At 38.4% G+C, this 25,141-nt stretch overlaps 1 protein-coding gene across 3 annotated transcripts in view; it reads left to right on the top strand.

Annotated features, from left to right (window-relative positions):
- Nucleotides 1-22,362, top strand: part of CNTNAP5 (contactin associated protein family member 5) — a 760,035-nt gene extending 737,673 nt beyond the window's left edge. For all 3 annotated transcript variants that reach the window (XM_014782496.2, XM_087435029.1, XM_087435030.1), the window contains 3 exons: nucleotides 10,758-10,976; nucleotides 12,471-12,542; nucleotides 15,146-22,362. In XM_014782496.2, coding sequence (XP_014637982.2) covers nucleotides 10,758-10,976; nucleotides 12,471-12,542; nucleotides 15,146-15,342 — 488 coding nt within the window. In that variant the 3' untranslated portion in view covers nucleotides 15,343-22,362. The remainder of the gene's footprint in view (nucleotides 1-10,757; nucleotides 10,977-12,470; nucleotides 12,543-15,145) is intronic.
- Nucleotides 22,363-25,141: the final 2,779 nt, after the last annotated feature.

Genomic DNA, 25,141 nt, shown 5'->3' with positions numbered 1-25,141 from the left:
GAATAAATGATGGCCCAGTGACCAATCACCCATAGGCTTTGAAACAAATGATGTGATTGGTTACTAATTATACTGTACATAAGTTATGCACATATTAATTTGTGGACTAAAGAACTAGCAGCAGGGCCGGCCCTGTGGCTTGGTGGTTAAGTGCGCGCGCTGCGATGCTGGTGGCCCGGGTTCGGATCCCGGGTGCGCATTGAGGCACCACTTCTCCGTTCATCCTGAGGCCGAGTCCCGCATACAGCAACTAGAAGGATGTGCAGCTACGACATACAACTATCCACTGGGGCTTTGGGGGGAAAAAAATAAAATAAATAAAATCTTTAAAAAAAAAAAAAAAAAAAGAACTAGCAGCAGAGTTTGTACTTTATGCAATTTCTCCCAGTTAATACACCATGGTCACTAAAACCTGAACCATGTTGTTGGGAGACTAGTGTTATTGAAATTGTGGTAACTGAAATTCATGCATATTGTAAAAGTGCAAAGCGGATACTGTTGTAAATTACCAACTTTATTGAATAGAAATATCTAAACAAAAAAATTATAATTGTGTTATAGCCACTAAAATATTAACATCTGCACATTTTAAAAGTAGAAACATAGAACTGCTTTAGCCTTCACAGTGTTCCTATCTGTATTGTTTTCCCGTTACTGCTGTGACAAATTACCACAAACTTGGTGGCTTAAAACAACATAAATTTATTATCTTACAGTTCTGGAGGTTAGAAGTATTAAGTGAGTCAAATGAGGCTAAAATTAAGGTGTCAGCAGAGGTGCGTTACTTCTGGAGGCTTTGGGAGAGAATCTGTTTCCTTTCCTTTTCCAACTTTCAGTGGCCACCACTTGCATTCTTTGGCTTGCTTGTAGCTCTGTTCTCATGTGACTAGAACCTCTTGCTTCTGTCATCACATCTCCTACTTCTACCTTTAACTTTCTTGCCTCCCACTTACATGGACCCTTGTGATTACACTGAGTTTACCCGGATAATCCTGTTTGCATCCCCAGACCCTTAACTTAATCATATCAGAAAAGTCCCTTTTGCCATGTAAAATAACATATTCACATGTTTTAGGGATTAAGGTGTGGACATCTTTGGGGGTGGGTCATTATTCTCTGCCACACCCTGTGTCTTGAAAACCAATCCTCAAGGTACATACTATGATCAGCTCAATTTTACCTATGAGGAAACAGGCTTAGAGAGAAGAATTGTCTTCATGGTTACCATGTTACAGCTGTTATTTTAATTAGTTCTGTTCATTTAATACAAAAATCACCAAGTACATGTTGGGTGATAGTCTAGAGATACGAAGACAAGTATGTCCTCCCTCCCTCCCCAGTGTCCTGAGAGCAGCATGAATGGTATTAGTTTCTCCAAATGTTAGCTGCCAGGCCATTGGGCTATTCTGATCTGGTCACTCCCATGGACTCCTGGCTACTAGGACAGAGTTCAGGCCTGCCCTGACTCCTATACCGAAGGTGCTGCTCTCTCTAGCTTCAAACCTAGGCCTTGTTCAGGACACTTGAGAATCACTCTTCCTTAAGGACGTTTTCTGTAGTCCCACCATACCACAATCTTTCTATATTGTACTAGTTGTCTGTCTAAAATTGCAAGATGAGCTATTTTTTAAAGCTAGACAAACTGCACTGGGGGCTTGGTTGTTAAACTCTGGTCTCTGGGTTCATGGCATGGTATGATGCATAAGGAGAAACTGGAGTGGGAGAGCTAGGTATTCCAGCTACAGTGACTTTGAATCCCTATGAATTTCTTTTCCTCATCTGCACAGTGGGTAGAATGCCACTCTCTTTTCCAGGTCTTAGAGCCAGTGTGTGTCATTTGTTGTTATATTCTTCACCACTTAATCTGATAGTTGCTCAGTAATCAGTGTCCCCTAGTATTATTATGGAGCAGTCCTTCAAAGGGCGTCCTGAGTGACCTATCATTGTCTAGTAGTGTGAGGCATGTGATACAGGTTAGCACCAAAGGAGAGGATCATTGGCGCCAGAAAATGAAAAGAAAAGAAAAAAGCAACACTGAATATAATCATCACCAATGGGGTAATTTTGCCTGTGGCTCATCTGCATTCAGTCCCTAGAGAATAGCTCTATTTATCCTTATTTAGAGCAGCCAAATTTAGGTCATTCAACCTAGATATCTGAGTCTTTGTAAAAGGTCAATATATGATTCAACAAAAATAACTGCCTTTTAAACTGAATGTGTGTGTATTTGTGTATGTGGAGGGACACACACACACACACACACATACACACACATTCAGTTTAAAGGGCAGTTATGTTTGATGATGTGTCTATATCTATCTACACCTCTTGCTTGACTTCCAGAGATTGGCTTGCATGTATGCAATTCACAGTGTTGGGTGCCTACCCAACATCCATTTTGGCTTCTTTCTCCCTTCCTAACAAAATTCCAATTTTATCAAGCATTCTTGCTCCTTCATGAAGTCATGTGCTTATGGGAAGTTTTTTTCGCATCTGCAATCCTTGAGGATTCCGCCTAATTGGTCTGAGCCAGTGGTTCTCAAAGTTTGGTCTAGAGGTCATTAGGAGAGGGGTATCTGGGGGCCCTTTTTGGGAATCCATAAGGTCAAAACTATCTTCATGTTCATAATAGACATTATTTATCTTTGTCATGTTTCGTTATCCATGTAGAATGGAATTTTTCAGAGGCTATAAGATGTGTGATGATATCACCACTCAGACAGCTAATGGAATCTGTGCTGTGGGTTCTTGTTTAAAAATTTTCTCAGTTTTAACTTCTAATACAGTGCATATTGATAGATACAAAACAGATTTAAATATCCAAAATCTCCTTAGGATTTTTTTTTTTTTTCTGAGAAAGAGTTGCCCTGAGCTAACATCTGTGCCAATCCTCCTCTATTTTGTTTGTGGATTGCCACCACACATGGCCACTGACAAGTGGTGTCGGTCCACATCAGGGAATCAAACCCAGGCTGCTGAAGCGGAGCACGCTGAACTAAACCACTAGGCCATGGGGCCGGCCCCAAAAATCTCTTTAGGATTTTTAAGAGTGGAAATGGTCTTGAGACCTGCTAGTCCAAGCAAATGACTATGGTCCATTTCCACTGCCAGTGATTGGAGTGAGCATAAACATGTGACACAACCTGGCCAGTCAGAGGAAGTCTGAAGGGTAGCTGACTGTATGTGGTTCTGAGAAAGGATTTTCTGTTCTTAAAAAGAAACACAGGATGAGGCAGCCTTTTCTTTTTTTTCTTTTTCTTCTGACATTGTTACATCCGGAAGTGATGCCTGGGACTGCAGGACCACTTTGCTCCAACCTGATGATGAGGCAGCCACAGAGGAGGAGCCCCGACATTCCATGTCCAGCGCTCTCCTTGCCTCTAAACACCTTGTTATTTGAGATAATTAATCCTTGTATCATTTAAAACTCTGCAACTTGGATTTTCTGTTAGCTGCAGTAGAAAGCCTCCTAACAAAATTTGCATTATACCTACCTCTGTACACAAAAATTAAATAACATTAAATCACCGAAGGTACTCAGTATGGCTTTTACTCTTCTTGGTGCTTTTAACTCCACAACTAGCAATTCCATATCAGAGTAGAATATATTTCTATAGGTTATTTTTGGACTCTATTAAAAGATTCTCTGTTGGGACATGCAGGATCCTAGTTTTGCACATTTCCTTTAACAGAGTAAACAACATAGGTATAAATCAATACACATGAGTTGTCTGGTTCTAACCCCATATCAGGTAAATAATCAGCACTCTAGGAGGGATTCTTTTTATTTCTTTCAATTCCAAAAGACTGAGTTTAGACATCAACTTGCAAATCCCAGTCTTAAAGTCGTAAAAGTGATGTTTCTATGGAAAATGAGCAGAATTGGCACTGAGAGTACAATATCTAGAATTTTTTAATTTGGATATGTTGCTAGGGTTTTACTGATTCAGTAGTCACTGTCCTATATTCAGAGAGGTGCCTTTACATAATGCATGTAAATAAATAACCCAATTAAAAAATGAAAAATATAGCTCAGTTGGAATTACATTCGCAAATGGTAGAGCTTTTGTTTACTGTATTGACTTGACTGTTTTTTAGACTTCTTGTATCAGCATCTATCCATCTATCTCTCTATATGTATATATTTTTACTTAAAGGAAAGTCATGGAAGACCGACTATGTGCCAGACCCCGTGCAATACAGACTCATTCAATTATCAAAAATATTTGTTGAGCAATTTTTATGTCCAAGATTCTATATTAGGAAATAGATAGGAAGTGGTAAGCAAATAAACATACTTTCTTCATAAAACTTATGCTCTGGAGTGGTACATAAAAGGTAGACGAATAATTACACACACACACAGTTACAAAGTTTGAGGAAATGCATTAGAAAGGAAATCAGTAGTTTCAGTGCTAGAAAATTAGAGTGGGAGGAGAGAGGATGTGCTCATTGGTAAGATGTCCAAAAAAGCCCTCACTGAGGAAGGGACTTTCAGCCTGAGACCCGAAGGAAAGGAGACTGTCATGCAGTATTTGAGGGTGCTTCCTTGGCAGTGTGAAGAGCAAATGCAGACGCCCAGCTATTAAAGCCTGCAGGGCCATTGTGAACAGAACAGACACTTAGCATAGCAACCAGACTTACATGGTCACTCAGACTCCATATGAACAGTTCATTTATCTTTAGGTAACAAAATGTTGATAACAATGAAGAGAAATATTCCATGTGCCCTCTTGGCAGAGATGTAAGAAACACTAATGAAGTTCTCGTCAGAACTTGGCCTGCCTCATCAAAGAGAGCATAACATGTTGTGAGTGTGAATGTATAAGTAAACTATATGCTTATAAATGGCTTGAATGCAGAAGTCTGAACTATACATAAATATCCCTGATTAGGCTGCATTACTGTTGATATTAGGAGACATTTATTTTTTCATTCATTAAATCCTTTTACTTTTTACACTCTATGTGTTAGGCACTGTCTCCTGGTTAATAAGGTTGGAAATCTGAACAGGACAGGTTTCCTGAAAGCAAGAAGCTTCCAATGTAGTGGGGGGAATAAACTAGTAAACATTATCATGATTTAAATGAAGTGTACTAGAATAGAGCAAAGTGTCCTGAGAATATGGAGAAGTAGGTTACTAACTCTACCTGGCTCCTGTTTGTATTTTCAACGTCATCTTTTGCCTTATTTTCAGGCAGAGTTAACTTGATTTTTCAGTGTTTTAAATATGATAGACTTTCTCACTCTAGGCCTTGTAGGGCTTTGATTTCTGTCTGGAATATTCTGCCCACCCTCTCGTACGTGATTATTGTCTATTCATCACTTAAGCACTTATTTTAAATACATTTATGCTAAGCCATCATTCCTAAATCAGTGTTTCTCAAAGTGTGATCCATGAACCATCCATATCATAAGTGTTTAAGAATGTGCTCTAAAATGCAAATTCTTGAGTACCTACACACCAGACCTACTGAATGGGTAGAGATCTAGAAATATGTGTTTTCTTACATTTCCCTGGAAATTCATTTGCATATTCAACTTGATCACCACCGTCCTAGACTGTATCAGGGGTCTCTTCTGTGCTCCCACAGCCACAATGATCACCTCTTACCATAAGACTTATCACATGAAATCATTGCTGGTCTGTTAAATTAATCCTCCAAAGTGACTGAAAGCTCATACAGATGGGCAATGTCTGCTTGCTGGTGATTGTGAGTCCACTGTCTCACACAGAGTGTGGTTGTCATAGGTTTACAGAGGGGAGGCAGATGTTTTCCAGGTAATTAAGGGAAAGAAAGGCCTTCCAGGCAAAGAGAAGAGTATTTTTGTTCAGGGAAGAGTGAACAGTTCAGTCGTGTGTAGCACAGAGGTGGGCAGGAGCTAGTTAGTGAATGGCTGTAAGTCATGCTACAGAGGTGAGGTTTCTTTTCACCTTATCAATGATCAATACCTACAAGAAAGGTATTAAGCATGACATAATAAAAATAAATGAGGATAGGGTTCAAGAAACCTAGGTTCCAGACCTGGATTGACCTGTAAGTCTTAGTTTTTCTAAGTGGTCGTTGGGTATAATTATCTCATCCTTTCTCATTTCACAAGGATGAATATTTACATAAGATGTACAAATGAACATACAATGAAAAGCATAAAGGCATTAAGTAAATGCCAAGTATTTTTTTTAATACAGTTTGACAGTCCCCTTTCAGATTAAAATCTTTATCTGAGGGACATGGTTCTTGGACTTTGGATACTCCTGGTAGTTAAATTTTCAGATTGTTTCTCTCTTGCCTGAAAGCCACAATGGACTTTTGAGGGAAAAACTCTTTACTTGTATATACTGCTCATACCTTCCATTTCATTTATTTATATTTTATGTTGGTACAATGTTTTACTCTTAACAGCCCAGGTTGTGTGGGTCTGCATGGCTTGTATTTTGACACTTCAGGATTCAAATGTCATAAATGGCTTTTGACATATAGCAAATGTCATGTTATATCCTAGAGCATTGTTTCTTTTTAGCAAATTGCTAACCTTTTTTTTTAATATCCAGAAAAACTGCCTGCATAAAATTAGCCTGGATTGGGTCTATCCCTCTCTTAGTGCCAAACAATTGTGACTGTGTAGTGCACATTCTGGGGCTAAAATTGGTTCTGAAGCTATTTTCCTTGGCATCACAGAGTCCACTTGGCTTAATGGAGAGGCATAACTTTCTTTGAAGAATTGAGTGTTTGCAAATTAATGTAGAAAGTCAAGTTCTAAAATGCTTGAAGAAGTTGGTTGATAATAGCTTAACCAATAGAGCCATTCAAAGTTTTAGTACTATGTTTAGTTCCATGTTTTACACTATGTTTTAGTACTATGTTTATTCAGTTGTGAGTCAGTATGAAGTAGAAATTTAGAAGAAAGACTTTGCAGCAAGCACTTCAGCACTTACATCTTAGTTGTCTCATATAAAGGCATGTTGGAGGCCATCGAATCTAGGCAAAGGAGTTTGGAACTGATGAGTAGTAGGAAGAGTAAAGATAATAATAATAAATGCATTTATGGGCACTAAACTAAGAATCATACTTATATTATTATATTTATTTTCACTACAATTCATGTGGCTGGTACTATTTCTCACTATTTTACAGTGGACAAAACTGAAGCCTAGAAATGAGAAAACATAGTCTTATGTGCAAGGGCATGACTCATCAACTCAGGTCTCTCTAACCTCCAACCTGTGCTTTTTCAGCACACCCTGCTGCTGCTTCTACATCGGTATTTGAGGGCAGGGGGATAGACTCTAATAAAAATCAGAAACTATGTTTCAATGATATTTAAAATGTTTTAAGAGGGAGAAATCAAGTTAATTTCAAATAAGAAGTTTTTATAGGTTTTTCTTTTAGCATACCTGTGGTTTCTCAAGGTGGTGGTATATATTATGAGGAGAAATCTTGTAATTCTCCTTGATTGGAAGGGACTTGCATATGTTAGCAGAGAATCTTGGGAAGAGTGAGAAGAGAAAAGGAGCATTTTCCAGAGGTGAGGCCTTTGTTTGCATCCTCCTTCTACCAGTTCTGTGTAGCCACGTTCATGGTGAAGTTTGTCTTCCATGTTCATTGCATAGCTAAGCATGTACAATAGTCTCCTCACCTAGTTCCTTATGAAGATAATGCAATTGTAACCGAAAAATTGAATAAAATGAATTAGGAAATGCATCATGTCTTTAATATAATACATAGTTCAGCGAATCCTGTGAAGCTTCGACCAAAATGACTTGTGCTTTCTTTAGTTTTTGCAACTTATTTCCTCTTAGCTAATTTATGTAAAATATCTTACTCTACCTAGGATATTTTGGGGAATTTTTTAGGGAGGCAGCATAGCTTTGATTAAGAGTTGGCATTTCAAGTCATAAAGACTTTGGTTTAAATCTCAACTTTGCCAAGTGATCTCTTGCACATTTTTTAACTTTTCTGAGTGCCAGTTTCGTCCTCTGTAAATGTTAGATGATAATAGCATACACCTGGAAGAACTTTTGATTGGACTAGAAATAATACTTTAGAAACAAGTATTGGGTCGTCAAATAGTAGGCACTCGATAAGTGGTAAATATTGAGTATTTGCAGCTTTTAATTTTTTTAGCAAACAATTATTTCTAGCACATATGAGTTAACAAAGTTATAAGAAGGAAAAATAATTTGGCACCATCCTAAGTTTTTTTTTTTTTTTGCCTCTCCATATATGCAAGAATCTGAGAAACAATTATATTAGGTCACATACTGAGAGTCTTTTCTCCTATCAGGGATTCTTGTTCCCTTCATTTCTTTTCAGAAATATCTCAAGGTTTCCATCCTTATTATTATATTTAGAATAAACATGCTTCCCTACAGAAAATACTTTATTCAAAACCTTTCCTCCTTTAAGAAGAAAATGTCTTTTTCCAGCATTTCTCTGATTTATCCATGTGCCTATTTGTGTACCCGGAGCTCATATTCGTGGCAATCAATATAGTGATGTCCTCCAAAGACCTTGGCACTAATATAAGCTTCTTTCTAACTGGGTTCTGGGAATGAGATCTGGCACTTTTGACTTAGACCCTTAAGGCATAGCTACAATGACATGTCACTTTTCACTACTTTGAAATTCTACAATGCAAAAACTTCATGCCAGTTTATGCTTCCCTTCTCTTTGCTTCTGCCTCTTCCTCTAAATACTTCTGATCTCTAACTTTACCCACTTGATAACTACCAATTAGTAGCTAACATGTATTCTCAATTATAGCTGGGAACATTGAGTTCTGGTGCCACTCAGCAAATAGCACCCAGTCTTAATTAAAGCTTTTTGGTCTGGAAGACTTTTGCATAACAATATTTGAGAAGTCTCTTATGAGACACAGTCTTTTCAAGATTATAATAAGAAATAAACATATGTGATCCTTTCATGAGTAATTAGCAATATGTACTGCCACTTTAGGATATTTTTTGAAACATTTGGAAGACAGCAGTTTCCTCCCCCAACCCAATGTTCTTTCACACTTAAAAGAGAGTGTTACTTCACATATCTATTGGATTTTCATTACCATTACTTGGAAAATTCTCACAAAATTTCAGACATGGAGTGGTAGGAAGAATAATGACAAAGATATCTGAGTCCTCATCCTCAGAACTTGTGAATGCGTTAGGCTAAGTGGCAGAGAAGAGTTAAGTTGCAGATAAAATTAATCTTGCTAATCAGCTAGCCTTAAAAATAGAGAGATTATCTTGGAACATTTGGGTAAGCCTAGTGTAATCACAAGGGTCCTTAAAAGTGAAAGAAGGAGGTAAAATAAGAGAATTAGAAATAGATGTGATTGTAGAAGAAAGGCACAAAGGAATGCAACATTGCTGGCTTAGGACGGGGGCTGTAAGCCAAGAATGTGGGTGGCTTGTAGGAGCAAGAAAAGACAGATAAATGGATTATCCTTTAGAACTTCTGGAAGAAATGCAGCCTTGCCAACTCCTTGATTTTAGCCCTTGATTTTAGTGTTAGACTTCTACAGAACTGTAAGACAATAAATTGATGTTGTTTTATGCTGTTTATTTAAGTTGTTTAAGTTTGTGGTAATTTGTTGCAATGACCACATAGTATTAATACACATGCTTTCTTTCCTTTTCCTGTAAGAAGAGAGGGATAATAAATTAGTGAGGTTTACATGGCTGTTGAAGGGGGAGAATATAATGAGGGCAAAACTAGAGAAGGCATTTTTAAAAGATGTTGATTTTTCATTTTCTTTCATATTCTCATTGCATATTTTCCTAAATGCTGCCAACAAAATGCTTGCTTTGAGATACATGGAGACATTTTTTGACCATTTATGAATCAAAATAAATTATAGCCTACACTGATATAGAGGAATGCCCCTGCCATCTTCCAGAAAATAAACAAATAATCATAATAAAATAACTATTTGAACCATCTACGTATGTTGATATTATTACACCTTAAGAAAAAAAACGATTCATTACGTATTGCAGTCTTATGTAATTGCATCGTAGCAATTTGTTCAAATAATCCCTGTTAAAAGAAAGAAATGGGCTACTGAGTACTCTTACTACAAATCTTGAGGAAAATGAGACATTTGATCTTGCTGTGAATCATAAATCATTGCCTCTTCTTCTTTTATAAAGACTCAAAGATACTTAGGGAGGTTGAGTGCTGTCATAGAAAAATCTATGGTCACCAATCAGTGCCATGGACAGAACTAAGTGGGTGAAAATCTTGACTAGATGATGAGTCTATACAGGCTGCTTATGACAATGAATATCGTAAACCTCTGGGTGGACTACTCTGACTTCTGATCTCTCTGTCTTCCTCTTTTCATTTTTTTCTTGCTACATTTTTGAGTGAAATGTTGTAATGGGCACTGTAGTATGCTTGAACTAATCACCAGCGTCCACAGATAAATGATGATGGAGATAATGATATAAATTCTAAAAAACATCTAGGGTTTAGAACAGATTTATTAAGTCTCTGTTACAGTTCATAAAATACGTAAATGAAAATTTAGAAGTTTGAAACATTATCTCAAAGCAGAGATAGCCTTATCAGTTTTCTATGATGTGTGGTTGATATATTGATACTTGTAATGGGGGCAGAGTTTGGGAATAGGAAATGAAGAAAGATAGGGGGCAATTTCTCTTATTCAAAGAATAACAAAGTAATTTCTGTAATTTTAGACATTATTTAAAGAGGATGTAGAGTATAGTGAAAAAAAAACTGTCTTTCATGTTGCAGAGAATCTTGGATTGGATTCTGAAGTTGCTAAAGCAAATACCCTGGGTTTTATTGGATGCTTGTCTTCAGTCCAGTACAACCACATAGCACCACTGAAGGCAGCCCTGCGTCATGCCACCATTGCACCTGTGACTATCCAAGGGACCTTGACAGAATCCAGCTGTGGCTCCATGATGGATGTGGACATGAATGCAGTGACCACGGTGCATACTTCATCAGGTACACAAGAGAATACTTAATGGAACTTCCTTCGGTAGCACTACTTTTGATGTCTTCAAGAAGCTTCCAGGTTAAAGGCTAATATTACTCGATTCTCACCTTGTATGATTACAGGTGATTAAGAATTGTGACTGGTTTCTCATGGGTGATTTCTACATATATTTAATACAATCCTACTTTTAATATAATGAGTAGTTAGAGGTAAATGCATATTTGCATATAGTACATGTTATATATAATATATGTATAGTCATTGTTGTAGTCTGAGGATTGAAGAATTTACGGGTCAAGGAGGTAGGCTGGTTGCTGAACTAATATAATTCATGTGATTAAAATTAGCCTTCCTTAATAATAAGGAAGTCCCACAGCACTATCACCCATATATCTTCTCTTGTTTTACCACTCCTTAAAATACCTTTTTTATCTTTTCTTAGTCATCATCATCCTGGGTGTCTTGAAGTGTTCTTGGGATTTGTTTTTATCAGTTGTGGTAATCAATTGTGAAATAAGTTATTAATTATGAGCAAAGAAAGGGAATGGAATTTTGCTGCTGCCCGCTTGTTTCAGCTCTTGGTGTTTTGCTGGCAGTAGTGAGGTATAATAGAAACAAGCTGAATGTGACAGTTGGCTATCCTCGATTTGAATTCGTGAATCTGCCATAAATTAACTATAGAAATGTGGACAAGTTTTTTAATGGCTTTGATATAATTTCCTTATCTGTGAAATAGGAAAAATAATACTCATATTGTAGTCATTTCCTAAGAATTAAGTGACGATAATAATGATAGGTGCTATAGATCCTGAAAATATTATGTGCACTATATGCATACATACAGGTATCATTACCCCCTTTTAATGTATTTGCAGATTGCTATTTAAAAAGGTGTCTAGTTCAGTGTCACCAGGCCAACAAGTGGTAGAATAAGGATTCAAACTCAGATCTATGCACCTTCAAACTTTGTGCTCTTTTTCTGATACCATATATGTTAATGTATATATGGTAAAATCCCTCTCTCATCAGTGAGAGTTTCTTGGGGGTGTTAATTCTCCAGCACTTTTGTTCTTCCCTGTCAATGGACTCAGAATCCTCTTGCAGCTAAAGAAACCTCTGAAGCAGGGAAGCATGTGTGCTTGAGGTAAGAAGCCATTGTCATGCATTGGAACTGTCCAGCAAAGCAGAGAAGGACTTGAAGGGTAGGCTGAGAGGTAAGTCGTAGGCCAAAGCAGATATGGGCAGGGTACCACCATCATCTGTTTCAACCCCTTATCTTACAACTTATATAGAAGCTAAAAGGGTCATGGAACTACGGGGTATAAGTAGTGTATTTCAAATGCTTTTTTTGTGTATGTTTGGGTTCCTTCCAAAGTCCCAACTCACAACTATTTGAGAGCACCTGGTCTAATCCATAGATGTGTCATCTCAACTCCATATTGTAGACCTCTCTCCAGATCTTTGAGTGAGGAGTGATGTTTCATGTCTTTTACTCCTTTCAGATCCCTTTGGGAAGACAGATGAGCGGGAACCACTCACCAATGCAGTTCGAAGTGACTCAGCCATCATTGGAGGTAAACCATTCTTTGTTGCCGAAAGCAGAAAGCACATAAGTGATTTTGTACTTTGAGAAAATTTGTCTGAATCCTTCTTTGATTATGTCCACCCAACACCCAGAATCCTGCATGACCTGCAAGACCGTGAGCTTTTTCATGAGTAGTCATGTGTGCTGTGTGATCAAAGGCACCCTCTTCCCCAGCACCAGCAGCTCCATGTGTGCATCTCACCCCTGATCCATCAGGCAGCTGAACACTGAGTCAACAGCCGGATAATTTACTTAGAGACAGGCAGTGTGCATCCTGTTCATCTCATCCAGTTGTCAGTTTTCCTAAAGCACTAACAAAGAAAACCAATACAACCACATATGGGGAAGAAGCCATGTTGGGGCAGACAGATGGGCAAAGCTGCCATTCTGTTGGGTTTTCTCCACCAAGTGATTTGGGCTGGATCTAATGAGCAGGGTGAAGCCCACAAGACTATAGTTTCAACTCTAGCAGCACATATGGTTAGAGATACAGATCTTGTCTGTTCTGCTGTGAGCTCAGCTCTCCCTCTTGCCTCTCTTGCTTTTCCATTTTCTCACTGCCTGTCAGCCTCACTCCTTTTTATTCTACCTCAGCTTGTCTGCTGCCTCCAGTAGCTTGATTTTTCCATCTGGGCCTTGCAACACAAAGCTTGTTTAATGTAAGACGCCTGTGAGAGACTAAATTCATTCCCATCTGAGGACCATAGTCCTAGCAGGTGCCCCCATCCCTGCCTTCTGGCAGGCTAGATGAATTGACGCACACCAGATGGAGTTCTCCTTTTAAAAGTTGGCAGTATCCATTCATTTAACTTCTATTTAATGAGCCCCAGCTATGGGTCAGGGCCTGTGCTAAGTATAGGAATACGAGGATGAAAGATAAGGACACTGCCCTCAAAGAACTCACAGCCTGGCGGGGGAGGGGATGGGTAAACAGATAACAATTGAACCAGTGAGTAGTGTTTGAGGGAGGAAGTACAAGTTGCCATGGGAGCACAGAGGTGCACCATTACAATATGATTGTAAGGAAAGAAAACCATGACTTTTCCCTAAGGAAGTTCTTAAAACATCTGACCTGAATTTCTCCTTCAGGAACAGAGCCCAATTTGATTTTTGTTTGCCGTCAAGAAATGTAGGAAAGAATTTGGTGCCTATTTCTCTTCCTATAATTTCTCATTTGACAAGTGGAGAAAAGACCTTTGTGACTATTGACATTTTCCCCACTCATGTACATGCTTCTGTGAGTCTCTTTAAGAGCAGGAAAGTCATTCTAACCCCAGGGGAAAATTCTTGGAGATTTATACAGCCTCCAACTCTGAATACTCCATGTACTGGAGAAGTAGAAACTAGTTCTGTATTTCATCTCTTAAAGCTGCAGCCCTGTCTGGGGAGTCACTCACTATCACCCAGTTTATTCATAGGTTTGTTAACTCAGGTGGTTTACTCTGCCTTTTTCTGAAATTGTTAGGGAAAATGCCACATAATGGTTGAGGAATATTTTAAAAAGTAAGCAGTCTTAAAAATGGCCTCGACTCTGACACAAATTGGTGGAAAATATGTATTCAATATATTTAACTCTTAAATTTCCATGCTTATATAAATCATAATGCAGGGTGTCCAAAAATAACTTTATAAGAAAAATATTTTTCTCAATATCCATTCTACTTAGATAGAAAAACAAAACAGCAGAACATATACTTTACTAGGAATAACCTTATCTTCGAACATCATAAATACATTTCAAATATTTTAATGTTGAAAATTTACTTTCATGTATAGATTCATTCTCACTTTCAAAAGTCAGCAGTATCCACATTTTCACCATCCCTTTTCTGATGTTGCTCTTCACATCCCAAGAGCCTTCCTGGCAAAGGTAGGGACTAGACCTATCTTAGGGTTAGTGGGGATAACTTCCCAGGCAGGTCCAGTAAAATCACATACAATCACAGTAGGGGGGGATCACACACAACTGGGCAGAAGTTTGCCATTTTAGTTGATTCTGAGTTTTGGGTGGACAGAGGCATACCACTTCTGAGCCTGTGTCTAGCAGCGTACAGAGGAATGCCCTAAATGTTTGGTAAGCATTTCATTATTGATAAAACATTTTTAGCAAAGCAAACATATACCATAAACAAATTTACATCAGGAGAGCATGTATTGGGATGCGAGATATTTAAATATTAATTTTCTAGGATGCTAAAATAGTTCTAAAATACTTATTTGCAAGGTGACAAAGAAGTGTGCTAATTACAAATGATTCTGACACATTCTTTAAAGCAGGTTTTGAAGAAATTTACTATGAAATCCTTTGCTAGTCTGATTCCATGTTTATTTGTTGGCATTCTTAGTCCATTAAATAAAACTTCTCTGATGTAAATTGGCTTTCTCCTTAGCTAGTTTGAAAGAGCATGTTTTTTTTATAATTGAAGACTGAAGGCATTTCAGCTGGGCTTTATTTCTGGGTATGTGGCAGGGTTTGTTTGTTTTGTTTCATTTTGTTTCTCCTAAGTGCCTTCTTGTCTAGACTGAATCATCTCTGTGAAGCAGATGATCTGTGATAATTTCCTTCTCTCTTTTTTTCCTCTTTCTCTGCAGGAGTAATAGCGGTGGTGATATTCATCATCTTCTCTGTCATCGGCATCATGACCCGGTTCCTTTACCACCATAAGCAGTCACATCGTACTAATCAGATGAAGGAGAAGGAATATCCAGAAAATTTGGATAGTTCCTTTAGAAATGACATTGACTTGCAAAACACAGTGAGCGAGTGTAAACGGGAATATTTCATCTAAAAAACTGCAGGGTCACCTACTATACTTTTTCTGTTGTTAAATTTTTTGTCCTTCTCCTGTCTTTTAATTTTGGTCATTCTCTTTCTCTTATTTATTTGCCATTTATTTTTGGAACACACTTGCATCCGCCACAGCATCTATTCCCTTGACCCAGACCAGAAGACCAGGCAGCTATGGCCACTGCCTTCCTCTTTGACAAATCTATTGTGGTGATAATGATCACTCAAGAGACTGACAAGGAAGAAACCCATGTGTGCACATGTGCATATTCAATTCTGTGTTTCCAGTTTCTAAGACGCACTCTTCAGTTCTGCAGCCCTTTAGTCTTGCAGGCTTACTTTGAACCTGAGCTCTGTGACTTAGGCATATACGGTCAGCTCTGATATCCTCCCCCATCTCAAGTCCATTCCTACAAGGGAACTCAGGGTAGAGAACAAAGATGCTAGAGGCATGGTTTGCTATAGCACTTTAAAAGGAACAAGAGAGGTTTGTTTTGTGTGAATTTTCCTTACCATAGGAAGTCCATTGGCCTAACTCATCACCCTTTTTCACTATGACTCTTATCCCCTGAGTATTTTAAAATATAGGATTCCTGAGAGTAGTGAGCTATTACTTTGCTCCTTTCTTACCACTCTCTCCTGGGGCCGACATTTTAGAACAGCACACAATAGCATAAACCTAGAGGAAGCATGGAAAATAGTAGCTTGAAATTAGGTGGTGAAAAGAAAGATGCTAGAAAGTAGATGTTCTATAACTTCAAAAATGCCTCTTTCAATTTTATAAGAAATGTTAGCTAGGTTATTCCTGGAATTATTATACTGAGGTATATATATATAAATATATATATATGAGTTGCTGCAGCATAAAAAAATTCAAATAACAGTCTAATATAATACCTGATTCTGTGAAAGAGCTGAAACCATCTTAACTCAGCTTTAAAAAACAAAAAACAAAACTGCATGAAAGAAGAGAAATACCAAACAGAATTCTTCCCTCTGTCCACTCACTAAAGATCTGGTGAAGAAAGTGAATGCAGATTTCACATTTTAGAACAGACATAATGATCCACCTCTGTCTCCGTGCATCGAGCTGTTTCTCTAAGAGGTTGAAGATGTGCTGACATATGAGGCATTGTGATTAGCTCCAGCGAACCCCCACTGCTTATTTTCAGAGGAGGCCTTAGGTTCCATGGCACAACACATTTTCACATCTGCTACATCCTGTGTACATGAAGACCAACACACACATGCATTTTTTTTTGTAGGCATAAACTGCCAGATGAGGTCATGACAAATTTCAGGGTCTTTGCCCCTTTTGATAACAAAGCATCAAAGAAACACAATCATTCCATCAAGAAGTCATTTTGAGCTCATCCACGAGGAGGGGGTAAGAATCCTGATGATTTTGCTATAGCAATATGACTCACTCTTTGCCTCTGGGCCATCTTGGAGAAAATGATAAGGAGGAAACCATGTAAATGCTCCAGTATTTTGGGAATGCCAATATAATGATTCACAGATGTGGAAAATACTTACTGATTCTCTTTACAGCACAGATTTGATTCGGAAAACAATTACCACATTGCTGTTCGCCAACCTTGACAGCTAGCAGACATTCCATCTTGTTTGTAGTGTGCCTATCGCCTCTGATTAACACTTTCCTGAATGCGGAGGCTCACAATAAGGAGCGTGTTACCTTCATCGTATTTCAGCTTTTCTTTCAGTGTCAGAGCACACGGGGCAAGGATTTCATTTGTAATCATATTTCTCTACTTTAAGATGTTGTTCTCAATATACATTCTCTCCTTAAAATTTTCTGTGGATTCTTAGTTAATCACTTCATCATTTCCATTATATCATTTTGCTAGTAAATTTATTTTAAAGTGATTCTTACAAGGTCACTTTTTTTTCTTCTTCTCGCTCTAATAAGATGAATGATCCATTAATAAGAGTAAAGATCTTTAAATACTATTTTCTCCTGCCCTGTCCTCCCCTATCTCCAATTTTCACTTTTGAGTTTTCTATTTCCATAAAAAGGCTGTATAAATCCTCCTTTTGCTTGGCTACATAGACCTTTGTCCCCTGAAATGAAAGTCACTATGAAGTGTAGTGGGTTTAGCCTGAAGCATCTCCAATAAAGAAATGGAAAGGAAAAGGAAGGTGTGAGTAATAAAGCTGGATCTGCTCATTATTCAAGTCTCTGAGAAGCGAGGACTATTCTTTGCTGACATAGTGCTGACGGAAGAAATGGAGGACTAGCAAAGGCCAACTGAGAGTATTTGCTTTCCTCATCTACTTATGTACGCTTATAGGTAGTTCTGTAGGGTGAAGAATTTGTGAAGCTACATCCTTGCCACATCTGCACTACAGAATCTACGAGCATACCTCCCTGCATATGTAGACTATACATACATGCACACTAGGTATCATAGACCCAAAGATGAGTGCTGAGACAGTGCAATCTGCACGTCATTCCTATAAGTAGAGTCTCAGGGCTAAATCAGAATTAGTTTTACAGGGTTAGATTATTTCATAACCCCAGAGAACACTCTGACTTTCACTAGATGTATATGAAAAGCAAGCAAGCTGCTCCCTCCAAAGGAAAACACAATTTTAAGTTAGAAATAAGTGTTAACTCTGCCTTTCTTTCCTCAGTGGTACCAAAACCCAGGTAGTTTTGTGCAATTGTTCAATTACGTGCGTGTTTCAATCCTTGAACAATTATAATCTAAAACAAATAGTCTTTGAGAGCATTCTATTCCCTCCTTAATCATCGTTTTCTGCTTCAGTAATCAGGTTTTCTGACTGCATGCTCTGGCCAATGGGATCACCATAATCCTCCACTTTAACCCGCAGTCTTTGATAACTGCTGTTTACAAAAAGACTCTATGGAATGTGGTCACTTTACAGTAAAACCAAAAAATTCTGTACAATTTCACATTCTAAGGGGGCTGTTTCATATCATTTCCAGCAGATAATCTATTTATGCAAGCAACAGTATATTTGCTTACCCTAATATATATTTAACACCCACTGCATCATTCATTGTGTGAATAGGGTAGATTCCCATGTTTTTTTTGAGAATTAATCTAAAGAATTAGACATTTGTCACTTCTCTCTCTATATTTTTATAGATAGCTTAGCCTCTTCTATTCACTCTCAACTGCATATGGGAGATTCATTTTAAGGATCCTAGGGCTGATTTTTTAAAACAGTTTTTGTTCTCTTTAGTAATAACATAAATGGTACTAAGCTGACCTCCACCTTTTGTCAGACCCATGCCTAGCACAAGGTAACAGGAGCAGGATCAGAACAAATGGAATAGATTGTTTTCTTCTTTATTCATTCATGAAGTATTTATCGAAAGCCCAGTACTCCAAGGGTTGTGCTAGACATTGGGTCTACAAATATAAATTACACTTTGTTCTTACCCTTAGGGAGCTCAAAGTCTAGCAAGCAGGGGATATATTGTTTAATAGGGGTATGCATAACATGCTATAGAATATAGAGCAAAGGTCCTTCTCAATTATTTTTGTAAGGCCCTTGTTAGAGACAAGATAAAATAAGAGAAAAGAAACAGATAAATCTCTGGAAACTGTTTTTAATTTTTGTTTTGTTCATTACTCCTACCTTCAATAGGCTACTTTATTTCTCCTTATCAAAGCAAATATCTGTCTATGCAGATATATTCTGTAAAGAGAGATGAATTGACTCTTTGGGGACAGCAAGAATAAATGTCTCCATTTCTAAAGTACTTTTTGAAAGGCTGAATTCTCTCCATTCTTGCTTCAGTTCTGGTTAGAGGATTCTGAAAATCCTCCTTCCCATCAGTCAAACCTAAGTGACAACTTGGGGACCCTCTTGGGGCAGGAAACAACAATCTCCACTGCTGTTCCTCCTCTTTTCTCTGTTATTTGTTTGTCATCTGCTGTTGACCTATCGCATGCCATTTTTCTTCCGGACATTCCTTAAGGTCACTTTTGTACTCCAGCTCCTCCTAAAACCCTCCTGTGTCCTGATGAATAATTTCAACTCAATTTAGGAAGATCTCTGAGAACTAGATGAAGTATATTTTGAGTAAATAATTGACTAACAGGTGTCATCCATCTAAGTGAGGTCTCACCTCTGTGCCCTGTGTGAATTTTTCCAATCCTGAGAGTCACACGTCTCTTCTCTGCAGGAATCTCATTCAGTTAGCAGCACCTCACCGGCAGGCCACAAGCAGAGCATCTTCTCCAAGATATACAGGGAGATAGGAATTAGGCTGTTGAATTCTTTCTTATAAAAAGACTTGACAGTTTGTCCACCAACACCCTGGCTTCCTTTGAATTCCCCCATCACTACAATCCATCAAAACTATATTGTAACACCTTGCCTGCCAAGGGGAATTTGAAACTCATTTTCATTAACCTACATGCTTGAACATACCTAGTCTTCAATTGTCCTGTAGGTCACAAGTAGACCAAATAAATAGACTCCCTTGTTCCTGCAAATGCAAAAGTGGTTAATGAAAGAAGGTACAGGCAAACTCAAATCTTTCAGAATACTTGGAAGATAACTGAGTGCTATTTCATGTCTCTCATGCAGTTTGAAAATGCTTTCTTTAAAAGACATATAGTGTAATTGACTTACTTCCACACCCTGTTCTTGAGTCTGTCTTAACCTCTCCTCCTAGCCCCTCAACCACACTCTTGTTTGTTAAGCCATCTAGTTTGCAATTATGATTGTCCCTAGTTTTCGTTTCTACTTTTGCAAATTCCAAATAGTTGAACCTCCTAAAAGAAAAAGAAAAGAGTAAACACACACATACACGACCAATTTGTAAAAACAGGGCTGTTATTCAAGCTTTCTTCAGGACATTCTTCATATGTATATGTTTAGTAGGGAGAGATACATTTCCTTTTGAGTTGACAGGTATTTGAAACCTTCATATAAGGTTTTAATATTTAACTCTTTTGATATTTTTCAGTGATTTTTTTTTCTTATTTTGCACTTAGGTACTTTGAGGAAGAATAGAAAGCACATTTTTTAGTGAAATATTGTACTTTGTAAGCTAGTTGTCTGTCTTTTGTAATGTTGTAGTCTACAAAGTGGCTGAGCAAACATAAGAAAGGATTACGGCAAAAGTTGGTTTTGGTGTTTTGACCACGCCTGCTGGGAACATGTTGGGGAGGAAGAGGGAATGCATAGCAACAGCTGGTGGCTGTCCCAGGTCATTGAGGAGGGTCACTGCTTCCACCAGGATCAGTGGCAGCAGCTCTTCCCACTTTCCTGGCTCCTAACTCAGGAGTCTCTTTAGTGCATTTGGATCACCATCTTACACATTAGGGAAAGAGGCAATATCATGGGCTTTGCATGAGGAATTCTTTATTCACCTTTGCATGACATTTTTGAGCCTTTACAGCCCTACTTGAATCATATATATTTTTTCAAATCTTTTATTTCATCAGGATTTTCCCAGATGCTTTAGAGCTATCACCACAATTATTTAACCTGCTCAGATTGAGCAACCAGATACAACTTTAAGGAAAGACACTGTCAGAAAGCTCTCCTGGTCCACTGTTTTGAATCAGAACCACTGTGGGTGGAAGTCCTGAGGTCCTGAAATCAGTCTAGTGATCTTTCTTTCCCCTTCATTGGTCCTGCTATCCATAGGCATGCCATAATGATAAGAAGGTTTGATACTCTCCATTCCTGACGGTGAATACGGTCAGGGACCCACTATCTAACACTATCTGGGAACACCGTTTTCCTCAGTCCTTCCAAGTGACGCAGAGAAACCTTTACAAAATAGCAGAACAAAATCAAGAAAGTAGTCTTAGGCCATGACCAAAGGTGAAGCTAATTGTTTTGGTGATTAAATTCCGGTCTTATTTTTATTAGCTTCATATACCTTGGATGCCAGTAGTAGCCTCAGAGGACATGAAAAAGGTGCAGGGTGTGCAACAGGAGCATAGTATCCCTGCAGACTCCTTGGAAGACCTCCCCATATTTAATATTTAGGGGATAATATTAATGGGCATATGACTAGTCATATTTTTCCATTATAGTCAACTCCACCCCATTTTTACATGAAATATTCATAGTCTCTTCTCTGTGAATGGCAGCGTCAATCTGTGTTACCTTGTCCTGCCTTAAATACTCATGCAAAAAATACCAAATCTTGCTTAAAGCAGCATAGATATATTGTGAGAGGGACTTTCTATTTAGTGAGGTCCAACACCAAGAATTTTCTCCTTCTGAATCTGGTAGTAGACCAGCCTCCTGATATCCTGTGCTGTCCTAGGCTGTCACTTCCCTCAGTCAACTGGAAGAGGTAAAAGGAGAGCAGAGTTTTCATTGGGAATAGGAGTTCAGGCTGAGGGGGAACAAAAGGTCTGCCTCCAGGATATGACAGGTAAGGCGTCAGCAAACTTTTTCTGAAAGCCAGATAGTTTCTGTTGCAACCTCTGCTGTTGCAGCAGGAAGGCAGCCATACGTAGACGAATAGGCATGGCTGTGTTTCAGTAAAACTTTGCTTTCAAAAACAGAAGGTGAGATTTCGTCCATGGGCTATAGATTGCTGACCCCTATGACAAAGTATTAACAACAGTGTCCATTTCAGATGGGAAATCAGTCTCACTCTGGCAGGTAGTGATCCTCTTTTTTTGAGGAATGAGAAAGAGCAGGGAGATTCTTAACAATTAAACAATAGAATGCAAAATAACCTACCCCCCAAAAAAATATGTATTTCAGACTCTTTATAATGGCAAAAGCACAAAACAGGTCGCCTCTCTTTGTAGATCTGCCAGAGTCTACCTTTTCCCTTTGACCTTCTCACTTTTGTTCCCAAAACAGAATCCCAAGTGATGTTGCCTCGTTCCAAATCAGTTTTGTAGACCACGTAACATGTCTTAATACACTGTATGGGGAAAAATAAAAGTTAGCCTTAGATTTCTTTGTTTTCTATGGTTACTGTTGTACAGAAGAAAGACTTAAACTGTAAATAATGTATATTTAATAAAGAGAGCATTTTGTATGATTTTGTGTGGAAGACAAATGTGTCTTGCTGTGTTTTCTTGGGTTAATGAAGGATCAAACAATTAATCCCTTAGCTCCCATTCTCATTCCTTAGACCATTAACTCCCATACAACATGACCTATGGGGTTTCTGGAGAAACATGAAACTCCCACTCTCTGGGTTTATTGATTTCAACAGGCCTAAAAGTGCTGTCATGGGCTCTCTCATTGCTCAGTTGAATTGTACTGGCCTGCACACTTGGCTTGAACGTATACAAGAGCAAGCTCATGCACTCGATCAAAAGTCACTTTCAGGGCTCTGGAGCCATCCTGGCTTCAGTCGCCCACATGAAACCCAGGCCTCTCTTAAACCTTCATCTGTGCTCACTCACAGCAGTTACATTTCTGATCTACCTTGCCTTCCCCTTCTTCTTACAAAGGGTCTTAACCTCAACTGTACTCTATGTGTTTGAGATATTAAATATGCATTATCATGAAATAGGACTCACTTCACATGGTATTTATTAAGACTTCCATATATGAGGTAGTTGGTAAACATACAGAAATTAGAAACTGACACAGGCTTTAAACAGGAGAGTGCCACTATCAGATTTACCTTTTAAAAATCATCTAACTGCTGAATGGAAAATGGACCATAGGGAAACAAGAGGGAGGAGAGAAAAGTTAGGACATTTCAGAAGCCTGAGAAAGGCTGATGGTGGCTTGGACTAGGGCTGTTGTAGCAGATTGTAATAATAGCTGAGTCCAGACAGACCAAGAGGACTTGTTGATGAATTGAAAGGAAAGCACGACAGGGAGAAAAGGATCAAGAAAGATTAGAATTTTTGGCTTAAGCAACTGAATGGATGGGAGCAAATAGTTTTGTTTTAGGGAATGGTTTATGTGAAGTGAGATGAGCGGATAGTGAGTTCAATTTGGGATTTTGTTAAATTTGAGATTCTAACTAAGCAAGTGCAGATGTTGAGCAGGTATCTGGGTATATGTCTGCGGCTCAGGAGTGTGGTCTTGTCTGGAGAGACACTTCGGAGATACATATATATATGTACACATATAGGTATGTACATACATGTGTATGAGAGAGAGATATTAAGAGAGAGACTGGTTGAGATCATCCAGAGCCTGAGTGTAACTAGAAAATAGAGCCTAGAACAGTGGTCTGTTAGAGGAGGAGGAGCCAGACACCGAGGAGGAAGAAGGAAAACTAGGTAAGTTGGAGCCCAGAAAACAAAGTGCTTAATCAGGAGGAAGTTGACAGTCCTTAAGTGCTACTGAGGATCTAAGTCAGATGAGAATAGATAAACACCATTGGCTTTTTCAAGAGTAAGGCACCAATGACCCTTTTTAGAGGCACTTAATGAAGAAGTAGGGAGGACGTGCCATTGGGAGTCAGCTAAAGGGGTGTGAAGCTTGGCAGCAACATGGAATACAGCTCAAAGCAGTATTATATGGTAGAGACACATGGACTTTGGAGCCAAGCAAACCGGGGCTCAAATCCCATAAAATCTCATTCTCTAGTTTTATGACTTGAAATAAATTAATCACCATGATCTTTAGTTTGTGCAGATGTAAAGTGGAAAATAAAAACAGAAACAAAAAAACTTCAGCTATCATGACTATTAAATTAAAAACTACATGCAAACCAATTAGCCAAGTACGTGTTCAGTGGAGCCCTCCATAAATGCTTTCATTTATTTTTTTATCATTTCCTAAGGTACAGAAAACAAGTGACACATATCATACAGAATTTAACAAATTGTGACATAGAAAAGAGAGTCATGCTTTGTTTGTCAAGGGGATCAGTAGTTGTTTGTAAGTACGTTGGACTAGGAAGAGGTCTTGAGTTCTAGTTCTGACTCTGCCATAAAAGAAATTTTGAGATGCCCTCCCTACCCCCAAAAGAGAGTACGTAGTTCTAAATAATGAAACAAATCAATTATCCTAAAAGAAAATTTTGGAATGATTTGTGATATCAGATTTGACCTCACAGGCTTGTAGCCAGACAGTCATAGCTTCAAATTTCAACAATTCTGGTTAGTAGCTGAAGGAGAATAAATAAATAAGTTATTTTTCATCTCTGAGGTTCAGTGCCACATCACTCAATACATTTTAAAACAATATTCGCGTACTAAAAAAATATTAATTTGTCTACTCTCCCTCTTTTTCATGACCTGGTTTCTAGTTACATAATATGATCAGAGAGTAAAATGAAAAGTTAGTGAAGGACTATTTTAATCTTACCCTTTTTTTCACGTCTGTATTTGGCTTAAGCCTATGAAATGAAAGAGGAGAAAGAGATGGCTCTTAGTCCAAATAGACACATAATATATGGGGGGGGTATAAAAAAACTCTCCTGGTATTTTTAATAATACAATTTTTAAGCTATATATGAATTGATTTTATCTTTCCTGATGGTTGAAAAAGAACAAATTTCCAAGGGACTAAATTTGATCTGGTAAGTGATCTCATAGCGTCCGCACCTCTCAACCAGGCTGAAAAGCACTTTGAATGCATGTGATCTATGGCTGAACATGGTTCCGACACCAACACACCCAGGCGGCTGAAAGCGGAGTCTGGAATGTGAAATCCATCCGTGGGAAGGAAGCACAAATGCTAATGACAGCGCTGACTAGTTGAAAAGGCAAATCCAGTTCAGCTGTGTCCTCTGAGGAGCTCTAAGTGTTCAAACGGTCCTTGGAGAATTAAAGCCTGTCTTAGAGCATATATTTCACTGAATGGAGGAGAAATGCCATCAACTGAGAGTGCAGAAGGATGCTCCCCTG

This window comes from Ceratotherium simum, chromosome 9 (genome assembly GCF_057802395.1).
Source record: "Ceratotherium simum simum isolate JZ-2026a chromosome 9, ASM5780239v1, whole genome shotgun sequence".
NCBI lineage: Eukaryota > Metazoa > Chordata > Mammalia > Perissodactyla > Rhinocerotidae > Ceratotherium > Ceratotherium simum.
Note: the sequence above shows the minus strand (reverse complement) of the source record. Positions and strands in the feature narration are given on the sequence as shown.